Here is a 22,302-nt window from a genome sequence, read left to right as displayed (position 1 = left end):
AAGGTGCTGGAGGCTTTCACTAAGGACCTAATGAAATGACTGAATATCAACTCATTCAACACAAGTCTATGAGATGCTAATCTGGGACTCATAAAACTTTGGCATGAGAGACTTCCAAGTTCATCAAGTCAACTATATTAATCTTACCAGTGAAAGTCAGGATTACCCAAGGGAATGAAGGACAACCAATTAACTGGACCAGCATTTGAATTCCAATTTTCTTACTCAAAATTAAGTGATCAAACTGCTAACTCTTTCTAAAAGTTGATAGATCTTTGATTACAAGCAATTTCATTTGCACTTCTTTGAAGGGATGGAGGTCTTCAAACTCACAAGGATGGCCTATGACTGATATGTGGCAATTTGCAAACCTCTCCACTATATGGCTACTATTTTGTCAGCTTTTAATCATATAACAAGTGAAAAAATCTAGAATCACTCCTTTTTAAGTACTTAAATTATGGAATAGACATATCTCAAGACAAATGGCTCTTTATGCCACTGTCTAATAATAGTTTTCATATATATAGTAATTTAAGATTTCTGAAGCACTTTATATGCATAATCTCATTTTATTCTCATACCAGCTTTCTGGGGTAGGTGTTATTATGATCCTCATTTTACAGATGACAGCCCTGAGACAGAAAGAGGTTAAGTCAATTGCTACATATCACATAGTTAGTTAGTGTCTAAGGTCAGATTTTAATTTGTATCTTTTACATACGATTAGATCTTGACTGTAGGTTCAGCACCCTATTCACTGGCAATAGTCTTCTATTCCTACTTTTCTTTTCCTGTGTTTATCTCCCCATCTAGATTGTCATCTTTAAAAGAAATTCATACTAGACAATAAGAGAATATAGAATTATATTATAGAAGTACTATATTACATTATAGAATAATCTAAATTTTTTATAATCTAGGAAATATGTACAGCAAATATATGTATACAAATTCATAAAATCTTTCTAACTATAATCTATTATTATCTAACTATATCTCTCAACATCTATCTACTTACTCAAGAGTAGTTTAATGAAATTAAATTCAATAGAATGTTTTGAGAAGGAAGAACATTGTGCCTACATTTATCTGACTCTGTTGTGAACTTTGAATTGAACTGTAGCTACTATAACTTTCCATTTTTAAACCCATTATTCATTCATAGTTTCCCTTTTCTCTTTCCTTAGGAGAAAGTAAATGTGAATAAATCTTCAAATATATAATAGTTTATTGTTTTATTGTAAAATGGTTTTCCTTTAAAATTTTTAAATTCACGATCCTATTAAATGAAAATGGATATACATATTATGTTTTTGCTAATGAATATATATATATATATGTTCAGGTTGATATGAACATGCATGTCATGTATATGTACTTCTATATTTTATATTATAGTTAAACATATGGATATGAACTACTTAATAAAGATATAAGAATAGAAAATATTTAAAAGGAAAGTGAATCTATGATAAGAACTTGGATATATGTACATGTGAATACATTCTTGTGTGTGCATGTGTATTCTTGTATCTTTTAACAGTAAAATCCTCTCATTGTCTCTAACAGTTTTCATTGAAAACTTTTTGATTTTCTACCTTTACTGTCATGTCATCTTCAACTCATCATAGTTTTAACTCCTCATTCTCAAGATTAATGTTTCTTATGTGTCCAATCCCTAATGGATATTGATACAATTCTCCATTATATGTCAAATAATGAAAGAATATTTTTTCACTGTATAACTATTATTTTTGTAACTGCAAATTTCTTCAACTCTATTTTAAAGTAGATACATTTTATAATTATTTTAATAGTTCAATTATTAATTCAATAATCTCATTATATGTATGATAATCTGTTTAAGCATAAGGAGATACAAAACAATAAAACATGATTTCCACATTCAAAAAGATCACAGTCTTATGGACAAAAAAACAAATACACATATACACATAATGCATATCTAAAATCAACAGTATAAATGGAAGATTATTTCATAGGGAAAGCACTAGCACTATGTGAGGGGCAACAATGACCTTCTGTAGAAGGTAGGATTTCAGTATCACATTCAGGGAAGCCAGGGAGAGGTAGAAAATTCCATTCATAGAAGAAAATGAATGAACAACTTGTGAAGTCAAGAGTTGGTATATTGTGATTAAAGAAAACATAAAAATTGAAGTATTATTGACTTATAGTATATGAGGAGGAATGTAATAATAGTTTGTCTTTCATTTATGAATAAGAGCATAACATCAGAGGTGTGATGCCATGACAAGCATGTGATTGGATTTGAGTAAGGGACATTGTGCTAAGTCACTAATTTCACTTTCTCCTCCAGAACTATCTGCTTTCATGGCCAGATATGAATTAGGTTGACTAGAGATAGGTTTAAATGTGAGGCAATGAGGTTTAAGTGTCTTGCCCAAGGTCACACAGTAAGAGTCAAGTGTCTGAGACCAGATTCAAACTCCTTTCCTTTCCACTCCAAGGCCAGTGCTCTATGCCCCATGAGGAGGAAAGTAAAGTGTTTTCAAAAAACATAAGGGAAATAAAGGATTACATTTTGAAAATAACACTGAATTTTAATCTTAATTTTAGACCTAAGAAGTTTTTGGAGTGGTAGTTTATGACATGGTAGCCCTGTGCATTAGAAAAACTACTTTTGTATCTTATTTAATGGAAGTGAAGATAGTCTTGAGGCAGGGAGACCAACAAAAGGATATTGTGATTGTTCAGAAAGGAGTATCAGGGAGCAGCAATATTGTAGAAGAAAAAAATCATACATATGGGGAATGTTATATGACAAGAGAAGGAAGCAACATTTAATTATTAACTACTGTGTTGGGACACTGTGTAAGTATTTTATAAATATGATTTTATTTGAAAAGATAGAAATGGGGGGTGGCTAGGTGGTGCAGTGAATAAAGCACTGGCCTTGGAGTCAGGAATACCTGGGTTCAAATCTGGTCTCAGACACTTAATAATTACCTAGCTGTGTGACCTTGGGCAAGCCACTTAACCCCATTTGCCTTGCAAAAAAACTAAAGACAAAAAACAAACAAAAAAAGAAAAGATAGAAATGACTTGGTAAAAACTTTTTATATGTTAGCAGTGTGAATGAGGAATTAAATACATGAGTCCTAGTCATTGAAAGTTTTACTCTGAAGTTTGGAAGTCTAGGGGTAAAAGTTAATATGCCTTGTTTCAGGCATAACACATTTTCCATTTTCCCATTATATTCAATTTAATATATCTAATATGCAGTTGGTAATATGAGAATAGAGTTGAAGAGAAAAGTTGGGTTAGAGGTTAAGTTAAGCAGATCTGTGAATTATTAGCATCAAGATGATAATTGAAGAGATGGAAGCTAGTAAAGTCACCAAAGGAAAACATTTATTAAGGGAGAAGAGAAAAGCATCCAGGGCAGACAATTGGGAATCATATATATTTAGTGAGTATAAGCTGAAAAAAAAAGATTCAGAAAAGAAGATTTAGAAGGGAGTAGTCAAATAGACAAGAGAAGAACCACAAGGGTCATGAGGGTGATCTGCAAAATAAAATATTTATGCTATCAAGAATGATGGGAATTAAGAAAAAAGACATTTTATCATATAATTAAGAAGCTACTGAAAATTTTGAAGGTAACAACTATTTTTGATTGATTAGGTTAGGAATCAGCAGTGTTTAGAATAGAGTTACTAGAGAAAAGCTACGAGTAGCAATGCACAATTCCCTCAGATTTCTCAAGGAATTGAGCAATTAAAGAGATGGTTTTTTTTATTAAAATAGCTGCTGAACACCCTCATACAAAATGAGAAGTATCATCATCATCATGACTGTTGATATTGTTATTGCTATGTATGGTAGAGACATAGGCATATTTGCCAGCAGTAGAGATAAAGATTTACAATTAGTAAAAGAGTGGAATGACAGATCTACTAAAGATTATGAGATGCAAATTGCCTCCAAGTTGCATGTAGAGGGGTTCACTTTGAAAGTATCAATCATCAAAAGAGGAGAAAGTGGGAGATTTCTGAGTGATATGAGCTGAGGAAATAAGAAGATGGAAATCTTGTCAAATGGTCTCATATCAGGGCCAGGGGTAAGAGAAGAAAAAAAAGCAGAGAAATGAATTGGTAGAGTGGATGGAGTATTAAGACTGCAATTCAGAAGTCACTTAACCCTATATGCACTAAATAGGGTCACAAAGAGTGGAACAAGACTGCAAATGATTGAATAAAGGAATTAAGTATAAGGCTAGGTAGGTCCTTAGCTAAGGTGGTACAGGAAAGAGTAGTATGAGAAGTAGTATTAGGAGATATTTCTATTTTTTAGAAAACTGGCATTTTGGATAGGGTAGATCATTGATTTAGAATATGATAAACATTGCTTTTCTAAAAGATGATCTCAGTTGGATTTTTATAATATAAATCTGCTGTCTATCCTAAAGACAGATTCATGTTTTCCTTTATTTTCATTTACCAGCAGATGAATTATATTAAAGTGTTAAGTTGTAGGAGTAATTAAAAATGAAAATTTTACAAGGCAGGATTGGTAATTGCAGAAGAATTTGTGGTATTTGAGTGTAATAGATAGCACCTAGTTGAAATGTTTATGAGGAGTTCAAGAGCAAATAGGAAAGATACTATAGCCAGAGTTAAAGTGATAGTCTAAGAAATAACCGAGAGATGAATTGATTGAAAGGGATGAGAAGATAGATTCAGAGTAGGGATCATACTGCAGAGGGAGAGATTGAATGAGAAAAGATTATGATAAGTTTGAGGAATTTCAGATAAAGAAATTCATTGTAACACCTGTGGATTATAGAATAAGGTGCAAAGTAGCAATTTCCATATTTAGTCAATATTGAATGGTGTAGCAGGTTATGAGAACTGAGGAAATTTAGGGTTCAGAAAATAATGAGTGATGATCATTATGTCTATTGAAGTACTGTTGTAGGTAGGAGATGAGGTACAGGAAAATATGGTAAGGCAGGCACTGAATTCCTTTGGGAAATGTAAAGAATGTTCCAGGTGTATAGTAGTGCTTCTAAGTAGAAGATAACACATATGAAAAACATGATTGGATGATAAATTTTAGCTGAAAGTGTCTTAAAGGTAGATGAGTTATTGAAAGTTGGTGTTTAGAGAAATATGGACATGGCAATAGAAAGTGGTGATATATGGGAGTGGTATGGTCTTGAAGTCCAAAAACAGGACTGGGAACTAGGGAGACAAAATTACAGAGCTTCTATTCACCTTAATGGAGACACATTCATGTGTAGGTTCATACAAAATGTACACAAAGCAAATCAAGATAACTCAGAAAATTAAAAAATATAGGAGAGTCAGGACAGAATTATGAATTCAGGTCCAAGGTTGCTGTTGCATTGAGGAAGCATTCAATTTGAATGCTTATGAATGGAAGAGGGCATGTTTTGCCCATTGTTTAGGAGATAGTGTGAGGGAGTAAAAGGGGAAGAAATTCCATTTTCAAATATCTGAAGGATGTACTATGGATTTGAACTTTTATTTTCTTTAGCCACAGAGAATAGAATTAAGTACATGAATAGAAATAGAAAAAAAAGGCATTTTTTCAATTTGAGTGTGAGGAATACATCCTATTTGAATTCACCAAATGTATATGGTGTTAAGGAGGATATTGGATCTCCTTCCTTAGAAATCTTCAAGTAAGAGTTAAATAAATGTGTCATGGGCACAAGATCAGGGATATACTTTCTTTGTTTCTTTGCTTTGCTTTTTTCTTCTACTATTAAATTTTTGTGCTTATAAAAGGTAGTAGGAAAAGAAAAGATTTAATGCAATGTCATGATTAGCTAATACTATGAACTGATTGTTACCATAATAGTGATGGGTATTTTTTTTAGCAACCATCATCCAACAGCAACAAAAAACAAACAAACACACAGACAGATTAAAACAAAAAAAAAAAAAACCTCTTTTGTCCCATGTAATGATTTTCTCATAAAGAGTTCAATACTTAGTTCAACACAAGAAGGAATAAATGTTCTTGGGATAGCTAATCAAGTTGATTAGACTTTAGGAATACCTCTAGCTCAGTCCATTGTGAGGAGGAATACTCTTCCTTTCTTCTTGGCAATATTTCTGTTTGAAATGGGATCCTATACTCCATGGAAGTCATTTTCCTTTGGAAAGGAGGTTTTGTAACCAAACTTTTCTCATCGCATTCTTCATGTCATTATTTCTAAGGGAATATATGAGAGGGTTGAACATGGGAGCAATGATGGTGTAAAAGAGGGCAAACACCTTATCATCACTGACAGAACTGCCTGTGGGCACATAGGTGAAGATGAGGGGCACAAAGAACATGATGACCACAGTAATGTGTGATCCACAGGTAGAGAGAGCTTTGCGCCGACCCTCTGAGGAGCGAGTCCTCAAGGTGGTCAGGATGATGATATAAGAAATAACTAATGCAACAAAGGTCAAAATAGACAACGTCCCAGTGGTACCAATGATTACAATTACAAGCAAAAAAGTGTCTGTGCAGGCCAGCTTTAGCAGAGGAAAGACATCACAGAAATAGTGATCTATTTTATTGGGACCACAGAAAGGCAGCTGAACAGCAATCAATACTTGCATGATTGAGTGAAGGAATGCTCCTATGCAAGAGGCCACTACAATAAGACAGCATGCCTGTCTACTCATAATCACCATGTAATGCAGTGGCTTACAGATAGCTACATAGCGATCAAAGGCCATGGCCACCAGGATGAAGATTTCTGTGGCACCAAAGAAATGAGCATAGAACATCTGGGTTATGCAATTGTTGTAAGAGATGGTTGTTCTCTTAACCAATAAATCCACAATTAGTTTGGGAGCAATAGTAGAGGTGAAGCAAACATCCATGAATGACAAGTAACTGAGGAAAAAATACATGGGCTGTTCACTGAGTTGACTAAATCTGATGGTGAGCAGGATGAAGATGTTTCCTGTCAAGATCACAAGATAACATAGTGAAAAGAAAAGAAAACAGACTTCCTTGACCTCTTCATTTTTGAATAGACCCAGCAGGATAAATTCAGTGACGTTGTTTCTATCCCCCATGACTTCAGCACTGAGATGAGGATATAAGGAAAAGATTGTATGCCTAAAATTAGAAAAATCATGTATAACAATAATTATTTTTTAAATACCAAAAATAGCAACCAATAATTGCTCTCCCTTTCAAGGAAAAGAACATGATACTAAATGCTTAGTTTCATTTTACTATTGTCATTATATAAACATTGCTTAAGTACATAATATTTATCAAGATATATAAGTGCTAAAATTATCCAGGAAGACAAAACATAGATCTTGCCTTAATAGAGTTCATTTTATAAAGAGGTAGACAATATCCAGATAACTATCCACATACCTGACACCTATAATATATGGATCTATCTATGTATATCTAACATCTAACTTGTAATAGATAATTATTGGCATTCATGTAACTCTGTCAAGTACCTTTTTATGAATTCATCATATATCCATCAAGAGGAAATTAATCTCAGAAGGAAGATACTTGGTAAGAGGATAAGGAAGGAATCAAAGAAGTTCTCTGCAGAAGTCTGAATTTGAGCAATTTGGGGGGGGGGAGGCAATCAGAATTAAGGGACTTACTAATGACCACATAGCTAAGTGTCCAAAGCAAGATTTGAACTCAGGTCTTCCTGATTCCAAGTTCAATGCTCTCTCCATTGTGCCAACTGACTATCCAATATTTTGAGCAATCTTAAAGCATGCCAAGGGGAGCAAAAGTTGGAGGTAAACAGGAAGAACATTCTGGGGATTGGGGGTGAGGCAGTCATCAAAGTAATAAAGTCAATAAATAAGAATATTATGAATGGGTAACAGCCCACAGTCCTATGTATCTGCATCATAGAGGTTATGCAGAACAATAAATTCTTTATATGTATATATATATATATATATACACACACATATATATAATTACATGTACACATATATATGTTTTATACATTATATATTCATTTACATATGTGTGTGTATATGTATTAGGAAAGACAGATTGTGCAGTGCTTTAAATGCCAAAATTAAAAATGAAAATATAATCATGTATTTTATATGGTGGAAGAATTGATGTCTATTAGATAAGGAAGCAGCGTAGTCTGAACTTTACCTTAGCAAAATAATTTTGCTAGTCAAGAGGCAGATGAATTTGAATGAATAAAGACTTTAATCAAGAAGACTATTGAAATAGTTCAACTATGAGGTGCTTATAGCCTTATTCAGAGTAACACCATTGTCAGTAGAGTGAGGAAGATACATGATGGAAAGATAGAAATAGCAAAAAATTTTATCTGATTCAATATGTATTTAAGATTAGGAGTTAAGGATGATACCAAGATTGTGAATTTGTATGACTGGAAGAATGGAAGTATCATTAAATAAATTGGGAAATTTGGGAATTATGGATAGTTTAGGGAGAAAAAAATGAATTGTTTAATAAATGGTAAACTTGAGGTTCCTTTAAGATGCTCAGGTCATGATTTCCAGAAGATAGTTTTTTATCTATGCCTCTAGACAAGGAGAGAGACTGTTGATGGATAAAGACATCCAACATGAAAGTGATAATCAAATTAATGAGTTGAGAGGGTGAAGAGAGCAGAATGGAAAGATGAGAAAAAAAATTGCTGGAAATAGCCCAAAAGTAGGTGTCATAAAATGGATCATGATCCAAAAAAAGAGCAAATTCTGTTATATTATCCAGCATTCATTACATTTCTGAAGATGATACAAGATGGGAAACTTCAATTTTTTAGAGATTTTAGGAAGAAATAAAATTGCAGAACTAGTAGCTATGTTATTTAGTACAGGTCTTCTAGAAAATTATGTAATACACAAATAAACTTCTTACATTGTTCATCTACTTTGACTCAAAGATGTCATCACTATGTTTCATAATGGAACAAAAATGTATAAGCTAAAAATAATGGTGATCGTATAGGAATTGGGAATAATAATAGCATTTGTGCTCTAACAGAATGAAAAAGAAAGTGACATAAGTTTGGAAAAATTGAATAACATGAGATATAATAAAGGATTATTATAACATTTAAGGAATATGATGTAAAGATTTAATGAAAATATCAGCCAACATAGAGTAATACCAAAGGATTTATTTATTCTTTTGTTCTATATTTGCGATTTCAACAGCAACCACTAAGAAACTTAAACATTTATTAGAGGTAAATCAAAAGTAAAATTATTTTCCTACAATCTCACAGAAAGTCTATCTTAGAGGTTAGACTTAAAACCTATTTTTCAGTCAATGAGTACAAGTCTTTCCTCATTATCTAACATTACCTTTCTTTTTTTAATCTTTTTTTATTAAAGACAGTGGGGTTGAGGGATTTGCCTCCCCCCCCCAAAAAGAGTGACTTGCCCGAGGTCACACAGCTAGGCAATTATTAAGTGTCTGAGGTCAAATTTGAACTCAGGTCCTCCTGACTCCAGGGCTGGTGTTCTATCCAATACAACACCTAAATGCCCTGGAACACTACCATTCAATGGCACATAAAAATAATGAAGAAAAATGAATTTTATATGGAATGATGATAGCAATGTAATTAAAGTTTGCACTACCAGTAGCAAGGCAAAAAATTTATCCAGTCCCAAAGCCCCAATATATTCCAGACAATGCGGTAGCCATTATTAGACGGCATACAGAAAGCTTATAAAATTACACACATATATTGATATAAATACAAAAAGAAAATTAAAAAAGATATAAACTTCTATTATCACTGCAAAGAGCAGGGAAAATTTAAGTAGAAAATGATATGGAATTTATCATAGTCATGCTTGAGATTTCTTTTTCTATGAATGATAAACTCACAAAAAGCAAAGATTATCTTATTTATCTGAAATTATTTTATGACCCCTTCAAGCAACATGTCATTCAGGAATTACAGAAAAAGAGAAGAAAAGGAAAGGAGGAAAGGAGGGAGGGAGGAAGGAAGAGAGGGAGAGAAGAAGGGAGGGAGCGGGGGAGGGAGGAAGGGAAGAAGGGAGGAAGGAAAGTAGGAGGTTTAGGAAATGTCACAGGCTTTTAATCATCCTCTGTTCCTAGCTTAAATACAAATCCTACCTATATACTTTGGTTCACTAATCTCTACTTAGTCAATTTCCAAGTTTGATTAGGGATAATGGAAAAGAATCTACATCTTCTAAATGTTTATAGCAGGGGCAACTCAGTGGAACAGTCAATAGAGTACCGACTCTGGAGTCAGGAGGACCTGAGTTCAAATTTGACCTTAGATAATTAATAAATTACCTAGCTGTGTAACCTTGGGTAAGTGATTTAATCTCATTGCCTTGCACAAAAACGTTTATAGCAGCATTCTTTGTGGTGACAAAGAACTGCTACCTGCAGGGTTGCCCAGCAGTTAAGAAATGGCTAAACAAGTTTTGATATATAATTGTGATGGAGTACTTCTCTGCCATAAGAAATGAGTGCAACAATTTTAGAAAACCATATTGAAAAATCTGAATGTAATGATGCATAACTAAATAAGCATGACCAAGAAAACATTGTATAAGGCAATAGCATCTTTATTTTTAAGAATAACTTTGAGCAATTGCTATTTTGATTATTATAAAAACCCAAATTAACTCAAAAGGACATATAAAGACACTATCTGCATCCAAAGAAAGACATGACATATAGATTTATGTGTAGACCAATTTTGCATGTAATAATATTTCTGTCTAATGGTAACCATCTGGGAACAGTGAATAGAAAAAAAGAAAAAAAAGAAATTTGTATGATAATTTTGTTGTGTATTTGAAAGGAGTGTTAAGTTATGCATAGTGAATTTAGAGTGTCATGTGAAATCATCTTTTTTATTATTATGAAAAGTTTATTTTGTTCCATAAATTAAAAATACAAAAAAATACGAATCCCATAACTTTAGCTGCCAAATAATCCTAAACACATATAAATAAAGGAGCAATAGAATCAATAAAGAATAAATTAAAGATCGTCCATAGGGAAACACAAAATGAGGTTCTCAGGGAAATACTGACTATTAGAGCAATATACAAAAAGAAATAAAGAACAAATATGATGATGATTATCCTCTAAATTGACCTTCATGAAAATAGATTGAATCTCTGAGTAAGGTATGTTCATATTACCCAAAACATTTAGCATCCAGGAAGTCTCTCTGTTGAGATTATGTTAATAGAATATTTTTTGATGAGATGTTATAGAATCAACATTTCTCTTTTCATCAAATAACTACTGGATCATCTTTCATTACTTTGAATTCATATATATATATGTGTAAATTTACAATATATGCAATACAAGAAAGTGATCACATCACCTGAAATTTTCCATGAAAGATGACTTTGAGGTACACCTAGTGAAGAAGTATGGTACTGACCATAGTACATTGATGGAATAGTCATAAATTATGGTTTTAAATTCTGTCACTGCTATTCTTAATATTCCTTTTCAAAGATATTAAATATCTTTTAATACATTAAACACATTAGGGTGTTAGATTTCTCACCAGAAAATAGATGGTGTTGGATTATATTGTCTCTATGTTCCTTTCCACTTTCAAATTTGTGATAGTATATAGCTTATTTTTTCTAGTCTCTCACTTTGTATTTAAATAGAATTGAGATTGTTGTAGCACAAAATATTGAGGGTGGTGTTCACTGTTAGGAATACTTGTGTTAATCTCCTGGAATCTATTGGTTTAGTGTGACACTGAACAAATCACTTGTCTTACAATGTTCAAAACATATCTCTATTGTAAGAAGTAGCACATTTGCTAATTTAATTACTTAAAAAATCACAAATCCACTTCCTCTCTCCCTCTCCCCTCTGCTTTTTATTTTTATTTTTAAAGGAAAAGATCCTTTATTAAAATGGAATCATGTTCAATGGATTTTTTGAACAAGATATCTCCCTTTTTTTAAACAAAGATTTTATTTATTTTGAATTTTACTACTTTTCCCCCTAATCCAATAATGCTTTTTATAAGGAAGACCCATATATGACATTGTTATAACAGTGATGAGTGAATGATCCTCCTACAATATATAATTCTGTTCCAGATAACAAATTATTTTCATTCAACGTTTGGGGACAAAAATGAGAGGTAATATTATTGATTGATACAGTAAATGATTTATTCTTGTATTCACTCAACTATCTCATTCCTTTGTTTATTTCTTAGAGTGTTTGTCAACTTCCAGTGAAATCACATGGTGTTTTTTCTCATTTCATACATTTTACCCACTGGATTTTTTGGTTGTTCTTATTCATCATATAATGGGAAGTAAAATATTGTACAAAATTATTCTGTACAGAATTTAACAGCCTCAGTGTCATAAAACCATATCCCTAAATGGAAAGGACCTTAAAAATATCTAGTCCCATCAAATTATTAAATACATGAGAAAAGTGAGATCCAAGAAAGTGAAATGACCTGTTCAGGGTCATTCATATAGTAAGGAAATGAAGGTTTAAACCCATTTTCTTGTCCTCAGAATTTAGCACATTTTTCACTGAGCCATGTTATTCATTGACCAGGGAAAAGCTGCTACAAAGATAATATGATTATTCAATATTTAATATAGTTAGCTTTCTTTACTTTTTATTATTATTTGTCTTTTAAGTAAAAAAAAGGCAAATGACGACCAGCACCTTAAGTTTCTTGAACAGATGCCTAGGAACCTTTTGTCCTAACCCCAGGTCTTCCTAGTCGTGGGACCTTGGTCCAGTTGCTTTAACTTATTACTATCTCAGTAAACCAATCTTTATCAGATGGAATCACACCAAGAACTCTACATATATTCAAGAGATAAGCTGGAAAATAGGAATCTGTGTCTAAAAACATATCTTTTGAATGTGCCAATTTCACTGGACTTCTGGAAACAATTTCTTAGTTTTCCACCTTAAACCATAAGAGAGACAAATTATCAAACATTATCAAATATATAATCCAATGTATAGAACACGTAAAGAACTGGAAACAGATTCAGGAAAAGTTGAAATCATGTCTCACCTCTATAATTTTTTTGCAACGGACTCTTCAGCAAACCAATGAGCTTCTTTAACTCTTAGCTTCTTCATCTGTGACATGGAGAAAGTAGAATCTGAAGTATCATCTTCCACCAATTCTGTGAAATGACCCTCAAATGAAATAATGCATAGAAATGGGTTTGGGCTTCTTTCTCAGACTCTAAATGTAAAAGTTTGCTTAATTGACAAAAGAAAAATTACTCCTGTTTATTAACAAGATATGAAAAATAAACTGAACTAGGAATCCCAGCCTATTCTCAGATTATTACATTAACAAAAGCAACAACTTTTGAATTTTAGTCTCTAACAACGTTAGTATTTAGTATGATATTTTAAGGCATTCAACATTAAATAATATGTTTATCAAAATGGAAAAATTATAGAAAACTCTCATGATTCTAAGACAAATTCATTCTCATTCATTTCTTTCCCTAGTACAAATGCCATCAATCATTTCTTACCCTTTGTTCCCTGTAAAAGTAAAATTGTTTCACAGGCTCCTTTTAACTCAACTATTCTGTTTACAATGGTCCCTTAATGGTTAGTCTGTGTTCAAAGGTCCTTTCCAGTTCTGGCATTCTAATTTCCAATATTTTTTTCTATTGCTATTATTCCATTGTTGTAAGTACTGTACTTATTTTCAATAGTAAAATTCTTTGTTCTATAGTAGCATTTGTAATATACTAAATACACTGTCTTTGTGATCATCCAGAAAATTGAACTGAATAGATTAAAGAGGAGTATTTATAGTCATCCCAGAGATTTTCAGACTAATCCCTGAGGATTTTCTTGGCTGTCTTGTCTGAAATAGTGGAAGATAGCCATCAATAGATTAGAATACCTAGTGTGCGTCCTATTATTTTAGGAGCATAAAAGGAAAGTAAAATGATATAGAAAAGAAAAGGAAGGAACAATTTATATTTTGCCCAGGGAATTCCTTCATTTTTCACAGAGGCAGTGGTATCAGAGATTAATCTTTCAATAAAGGATGGTATTCCATATTGTTCAAGTGAGCATCATACATAATTATATGTATGAGGGAGACCATTAAGAGAGACCAGTACATTCTCCAACATTTAAAAGTAGAATTTGGGCAGAACTTTCAGAATTTTGTTTTTAACTTTTTGCCTTTTCCTAGCTAAATTAGAATAAGTATAAGAAGTCATTATAGGGGGCAGCTAGGTGGGGCAGTGAATAAAGCATTGGCCCTGGAGTCAGGAGGACCTGAGTTCAAATCCCATCTCAGACCTAGCTGTGTGACCTTGGGCAAGTCACTTTATCCCATTGTCTTGCAAAAGTCCAAAAAAAAAGTCATTTTAGACAAACTATTCTGTGTCTCTTTGGGAAATCTAGTTTTATTCTGTTATCATTCAATTATTCAGTTTTTCAATCCTGTCTGATTCTTTGTGATACTGTTTTGGTAGGGGTTTTTTCTTGTCTTCTCCACCTCATTTTACAGAAGAAGGAACTGAGACAAATGAAGGAAAGTAACTTGTCCAAGTTCAAAGCCAGCACACTCTGTTAACAGCACCACTCAGCTGCCACCATATTTAAATATGTTAAAATGACAATCTGATTGAATTTTTGAGTTGAATGAAACCTCTTCATTTTATAAATAATGTTATTTATGTGTAAGGAAGTCAAACAGCCCATCAAGGATCACCTAGTTTATATGTGGTTCAACTGAGATGCAGAAGAATTCTTCACTTTTCCTCCATCTCCTGACTTTCTCCCATTCCTCCAAGAATAAGTTCAAACCTTCCTTTCTGCACAAAGCAGTCCATGGGCCTCATTGCTAGTGTGTTTCCTCTAATATTACCTCTTGTATTTGCGCTGTTGTTTACCTGTTGTCTCCATCATGTCATTATGAGCTCCTTAATGGGAGGGACTATTACATTTGTTTTTGCCTTTCTTTATACCCCTAGTGCTCAGCACAGTATCTGGTATATATTAAATGTTCAGTAAATACTTACTGACCTCAGTAAATGCTCATTGACTGACTCAGTTTTTCTGAATCTAAATCCAGTGTTCATTCTATTACACCAAACTGCTCACATAAATATCATAGTTGGAGATATGCATCAGGTAGAGTTTTTCCTTCTTTTAGAAAGAACATGAAATTAGATAATTGGAAAAATTTAAATTGAGCTTCATGATTAGCTAGAAGTGTTATATAGGTTTTCTCCATAACAATTCTGGGAAATAGTAGCTATGACAACTCTGTTTTATAGATGAGACAATAGAATTGCCTCGTATTATACACTTGCTAAGTGTCTGAGGCAAAATTCAAACTTTGATATTCCTGGCTCTACATACAACATTAAACATTCTATTACACTTTATTCCCTAGCACGTAGCTAGAAGAAGAAAGGTTCTTGGAATTTCTTCAGGTCTACATAACGGATCCCATTGTATACTTTTAAAACACTAAAAATTACTTTGTTATTTTGACACCTTTCTAGAATTGTCCTCACAGGTAATTGAAAATGATTTTCCTTTGAAGTTTAAGGATATAATATTGGGGACAGGTATACTTAGAAACACAAGATGATTTTTAAATTTTCATTAGGAATATTTATACATTGAAAACAGAAAATTTGTCCTTGATGTATTGTTTTCTTCATTGTCTAGTCTAAAAAATTATGACAAATATGTTAATGATGTAAATTAAACCTAAAAATTTGTCATATGCTCTATCTACAGAAATTTACCATATTTCATAATTAGTTGTAAAATATTTCCCAGCATATCTTTGTTTCTCTTTCTTACCTGAGTAAATCTCATTATAAAATATTCTCCCATAAATTCCAATATCATTATTATTTACTATCTTTTTATTATAATCCATCAGATTATAAAGTCTTCGAAGGTAGTGACTGATTTTCTCTTTCTATATCTCCAAAACTTAGTAGCAATGACTGACACAAAGTAGATACTTAGTAAATGTGGATTGAATGATTCTTTTTTGTTAAGTTTTAAATTTTATTTATTTAAGGCAATGGGGTTAAGTGACTTGCCCAAGATCACACAGCTACGTAAGTATTAATTGTGGAGGATGGATTTGAACTCAGGTCCTCCTGACTCCTTGACTGATGCTCTATCCACTGAACCACTTAACTGCTCTGTGAATGATTCTTTTTGAAAAGAAATGCCACCTTATAAGAGGTGGCACAGTCCACAGTGTCAATATTCACCTTTAAAATCTCAGGTTTAGGGGCGGCTAGATGGTGTAGTGGATAAAGCACCGGCCCTGGAGTCAGGAGTACCTGGGTTCAAATCCGGTCTCAGACACTTAATAATTACCTAGCTGTGAGGCCTTGGGCAAGCCACTTAACCCCGTTTGCCTTGCAAAAACCTAAAAAAAAAATCTCAGGTTTGTAGTAGGTGCTTTATCTGATTCTTTCAACTATTAACACTATTCAATGTATAAAAACTTTATCAAAATACATATTTTTTTTTGCTTTTTACAATGACTGCATAAAGTATCTTAGTTTGTGGTTTTGTCTTTTTATCTCCAGTGCCTAGAATATTGTTTGACTGATAGCAGGATATTTAGATAACTGCTTTCTCAGTGAATGATTTAACAATAATGGAATCCTCTTATACCAAATTTCATCATTTTAGGAATTTAGCCATACTCCAATGAAGTATGATTAAAGTATGATCCCCAGTGTGGGATCATAGAAAGAACTTACCCCTGGAAAGCTTAATTTTTTGCACTGCTCTTATATTAAAAATTATGTATGGAACATTAGTAAAGTACTTTTTTTTGTTCTTGTGCCCATTTTCTTCATATGAAAAACAAAGGAATTAGGTGAGGTGTTGATTTTTACAAGGACATCTTTGAAACTATTGAAATCTTAAGTACTACATTCTATCCACAAACTTGAAAGTAAGCTTCAAAATTTCAAAATGTACCTCATACAGTTGAGCAAGAAAGTCTCCAAATCCCCAAATGTTTTTAATGTTGTGGTTCACACATTTCAGGCAAAAATACTCCACAGAGACTCACTCCCTGAGTAATAGAGATCTGGGTTATGAGATGGAGACAGCCTTCACTAAACTTCAACTTGACATTATTTAATCATCTCCAAAGAATGAACTCTGGTTTAACAATAATTCTTTCTGGGCTACACAGGTACAGCTTGATAGATCTAAACCATCCCTTTTAGTTCTGATCTGATATGGACTTAAAGAATTGTAGGAGAAATATCCTTTGGAGCTGAAAGAGATCAGAAACTACACCTGAAACTTCCATGGTATTGTTTCATTTCGAGATATTTTTGGTACCATTTTACTCTCCCTCTCCCTTGTCTAAAATGAAACAATTTCAAATGTGGAAAAGTTTAGATGTCATTTCATTTGAACCCTCTTCCCCCCATTATATGAGGAAATTAAGGCTCAAAGATGACAAATGACTGGCATAAAATCATTTATCTTCCACTGCTTTGCCTCCTCTGTATTTGTTTCCCTTATTTATCCCCCTATTCTCTTTTTTTCCCCTGTCTTTCTTCTTCTACACTTCCTGCCTTTGTAAATTGTGCAATATGTCAACAAAATAAGTTTCATTAATTTAATTCTGAGACTGGGAATTCCTAGACTGACTTTTTTTTGTTTTATTGTTCTAATCCTCAAAGATATCAAAATATTCCATCAATTCTCTTGGAAATTCTAGCAGTTTCCTCAGATACATTATATTTTAAAAAGTAAGGGATTTGATGATTTATTCTTTTTTTTTCAAACTATTCTTTGAATCACAGATAGTTACACTCTTCAGATACTCATGAAGTAAGTAAATGGGGCTAAAGCTCATAAGAGAATGGTACGGTGAAGGGAGGTCTGATCTGAAAGTCCATGGACTTCAGGCAGAGCTCGGTCCAAGGTACACATTACTTATGTGACCATGGACTATTTACTGCCCCAAAGTGGAATGGTTTTTTCTTCTGTGAAATGTGTTGTCTTGTTATTGCTAAATTTTCCTGAAGTCCCTTTTGACATATGGGATCTATAGATTTAGAGACTTTTCAATGATCCTTCCCATAGAAATGCGGAAGCAAAAAAAATAATTTTTTTCTCTTTTATCCTTAGGGTTTATTCTCTTTGTGTGATGTCATGGAATAAACATCCATCAACATTTATTTATAACTATAAAACTATTTTCCTAACTCAAAAAGTAAAACTTACCTATAAAGAATTTTGACAACAGTTGCCTGAGTCCACCAACTATAGCTCTTTTAAAATTCAGAAGAGTGCAATAAAGAGTAGTTGATTAGAAGTCAAAGGATCTACATTTAAATTCTGCATTTTATCTTTTATACTTTTGTTCCCTTAAATAGATCCCAACAGCTCTTATTCTAATTCCTTTTTCTTTCTTTTTTTTATAAAAAGCATAGATGAGGAGCCTAGATACTCTGTGAAACACATTCCATCTCTAAATCTCTGACCTTAACTTTAATTCATCTATTATTTATAAAGAATCATAAATGAAGCACTGATATTAATATATGCTCTGTTTTTTATGTTTTAGAGATTTTTGTATTCAATATTTGAAAATGTACCTTGTTCTTAAGTAAAACTAATTTACTAATTTTGCAAATACCAAAACTATAACTGGTAGAGCATGTCATGAAAGACATAGTGCAAAAACAGTTTTCATAAAACATCAGTGACACTTCGATTAAAAAAAAATAATGCCTCTGATGTGGCTAAGTCCAAGAAAGGTCAATTTCTATTTAAAGACATTTTCAGAAATTGTTATTTAATTAGAAACATAATGTAATATCCTCTTGTAAACCAGGACTCAATGTCACAGACACCTTTAAATGAAGAAGTCTGAAAGCAAGGGTTAAGATTTTATGTTTATGTTTATATTTATGAAACGATATTAATTTTTATGAAAATAAATCTCTTGATTTTATCCAGTAAATCATATTTCTGGGTGAGTGTATTTTACAGTTTGTGATTCAAAAGTGACTACAGGACATTTCAGAGACATAGTAGGAGAATGAAGAATATTGGGAAAGAATAAATATATGAATATTTAAAGAAAAACAAAACACAAAAAAAGGAATTCTGTGAATCAAATCTCAGGATTGTGGACATATTCCAGCTATTGAAGATAAAAGACAGAGGGATATGAAATGAATTTAAGCATCACATAGTTCAGTTAGACTAGATTATAGTCTAAGGGGAGACAGAAAGGATCCTCAACTTGTGACTAGGTAGTAGAACATTTAAAATGAAAATGAGAAGCAAATGTATTTGATATTAAAATAGGAAGTCACTGAATTTCACTGTAGGGGGTGAGATATGGTCTGACCTCTGCTTTAGGAAAATCACTAGGAAGAAAATAGAGGAGTAAGAGGAGAAAGAGCTTTGAGGCAGAAAGATCAGTTAGGAAAATATTCAAAAAGTCAGTAGCTTATAAGGACTTAAGCAATGGTATTGGAGATATATATATATATATATATATATATATATATATATATATACTAAAGAGGAGACCGTTGCAAAAGATATGGTAGAGGGAGGAATAATAAGATCTGGCAAGAGACTGGACAGGTTTGATGGAAGAGTATAAGGAATTTGATATGATAATTAATATGTAAATCTATGTTCCTGGAGGGGTAGTGATGCTAAGAAGTGAGCTCAGACAAACCCTAAATGGTTTCCAAAGAGTCACTTATTAACTATTCCATGTGATCATGTATTATCTCAGAAGCTGTCAATTCCTACAAATCAGGACTTCTTATATCGTTTTCTTGATTGCCTAGATTTAAGAAAATTCTAACAATGTGAATTACACATGAAAGTATATGTGAAAACATTTATATGTTCCCCCAGGCTCCAGCATTTCCCAACCCATTCATGTATTGCTCTATCAACACTACTTGAATGCAGCAAATGTGTAGTAATGAAGTCATGACAGACTGGAAGACTGATTATCCAGAGATCATAAAAATAACAAAGATGATGATGATGATGATGATAATTGTGATGATATTGATAACAACACAGTGCTTCTAGTTTGGCCATGTGCTTTATATCTGTCATCTCACTTGAACCTCCTAACAACCCGGATTGTGATTATTAATATAGGGAAGTACTAAAATTGAAGAGCTATTGGAAAAGGCTTCCTGTAAAATATGGGATTTTCTTGGATACTTAGATGATGATATAGCAGTCAGTGTTTAAGAGTGAGAGAATTCTCACTACTGTGAGGGGCAGAGAGATAAAATGTCCATCAGTGTATTAAAGATCACAGGGTGGGGGGGGAGTAACGTATAAGAAGACTAGAAAAAAATAGGAAAAGAGAGTCAAACAACAGTGTTGTTTTTAATTTGACTATAGGGAGCTTTGAGAATATATTAAATAAGAGAATGACATGGTTGAACCTGTGATTTAAAAAAAATTACTGTAATGACTGAATAATGATTTGGCATGGAGAAAGACTTGGCCAGGAAGATCAGGTGTGGGGTGGTGAGGTCCTATTTGAGTAAAAGCAGTGTCAGAGGTGAAAAGGGAGAATATGCAAGACATACTGCAAAGACGAAGTTGAAAGGCTTGTCAACAGATTGGATATAGAAGGCTAAGAGACAGTGTAGTGTACAAGAGGATTTATAACTTGCCAGCATAAAATCCGAGGAAAATGGTCCTGCTTTTTACAGAAATAAGATTATAGGGATTAGGGTGAAAGATACCAACTTCTATTTTGTATATATTTGGTTTAAGAGTTTCCTGATTATCCAGTCTGAAAGTCGATTGAATCTTGGAGATTAGAAGTTAGCAAAAAGTGTGGAGAGTTTTTTGAGAATCATCAGTACATCAGACAAGTCACTTAACCCCATTGCCTTGGCAAAAAAAAAAAAGAGAAAGAGAGAGAACCATCAGTACAGATAGGGTAATGAAATCTGTGGGAGTTAATGAGATTGCCAAAGGAAGTATAGGAAGAAGAGAAGAAAATCCAAGACAGATCTTCAAGAGTCATTTGTATATCTTAAGCCACTTAATCTATTTTGAACTCATTTTGCTCTGGTTTAAGCACAAAATATGTATTTCTGTAATACATAACATTTAGGAAAAGAAATAATGTGACAAACAAAATAGACATAGTAAGGATTGTAATACCTACTTCATGTGATTATTGTGAGGCTGTTATTAGTTAATATATAGAACATGCTTCGAAAAAGCATATAATGTTTTATTGTAATTCTGATTATGAAATGTACATGGTTAACAGATCTATATACTAGTTGTTAGAAATATTTTATGATACTTTAAAGCTTTACAAAAGATATCAGCTTCTTCAAAGATTATCATAATATTTAGAAATAGCAGCATATAAGTAAGTTATTTATATCTTGGAGAAAGTATAATATAATAGAGAAAGTAATGGTCTTGAATCCAGAGACATATTAGTTTTATTTTTGTTCTGAAATAAATCAATAGTATGATTAAGTATATTTGCTTAAATTTTCTTAGTCCCCATTTCCTAAATGATGATGGATATAACATACCCAATAATCTTATAGAACTAATACTATGGAGTAAAATTATATGGAAATCTGAAAGCACTAAAGAAAAGTGAACTATTATTTAGTATACATATAAATATTTTATATGCCTTTTTGGTGTCATTAATAATTTTCTCATTTTTGACACAGTTGATTTTTTCCCTAATATAATTAATATCGTTTTTATCTCAGAAGGTAGGTATAAGAATATTTGGGGCTGTAATAAATATTTTAAAAGAGATTATATAATTTATTTAATTTTCTTGACCATGATCCTAATAACATGGCAGTTGTAAATTTTGTACTTCATCTGATTCAGAAGGTACTAGAGGTCTTCAAAATATTGTTGATAGGTTTTAATTCAAAATATTACAGAAATCATTTGTCTTCCAGGAGAGGATAGAGAAATGATTTCTGGGGTCCCTGACAAATTAATAATTTGGGCTATTATGTACTAACATTTTAAATGGATAGCAATGCTACTTGTTACAAAGTAAAATAGAGCTGTACTTGGTCAGTGCCTCAATTGTGTACTGAATGTTCTTTATTTCAGCATTACTATATCTTTACATTTCTCTAGGTTCTAAGAATGGGTTATGTTGCCCATTGTCTTCAATTGTAGTTCTTATATTTATTTATTTAGTGCTTCTGTCCTTGCAGGTTCACTACTGGCCATTCTTCATGATGAACC

General features: G+C 32.6%; 1 protein-coding gene across 1 annotated transcript; it reads right to left on the bottom strand.

Annotated features, from left to right (window-relative positions):
- Positions 1 to 6,164: 6,164 nt before the first annotated feature.
- LOC141516956 (olfactory receptor 4P4-like) lies at positions 6,165 to 7,094 on the bottom strand. The gene has a single exon (XM_074227906.1). It carries the CDS (start codon positions 7,092 to 7,094, stop codon positions 6,165 to 6,167), a length of 930 nt encoding a protein of 309 aa, XP_074084007.1.
- Between the last annotated feature and the right edge of the window lie 15,208 nt (positions 7,095 to 22,302).

Source organism: Macrotis lagotis, chromosome 3 (assembly GCF_037893015.1).
Source record: "Macrotis lagotis isolate mMagLag1 chromosome 3, bilby.v1.9.chrom.fasta, whole genome shotgun sequence".
NCBI classification, from domain to species: domain Eukaryota; kingdom Metazoa; phylum Chordata; class Mammalia; order Peramelemorphia; family Peramelidae; genus Macrotis; species Macrotis lagotis.
This window is presented reverse-complemented; position numbering and strand designations above follow the sequence as displayed.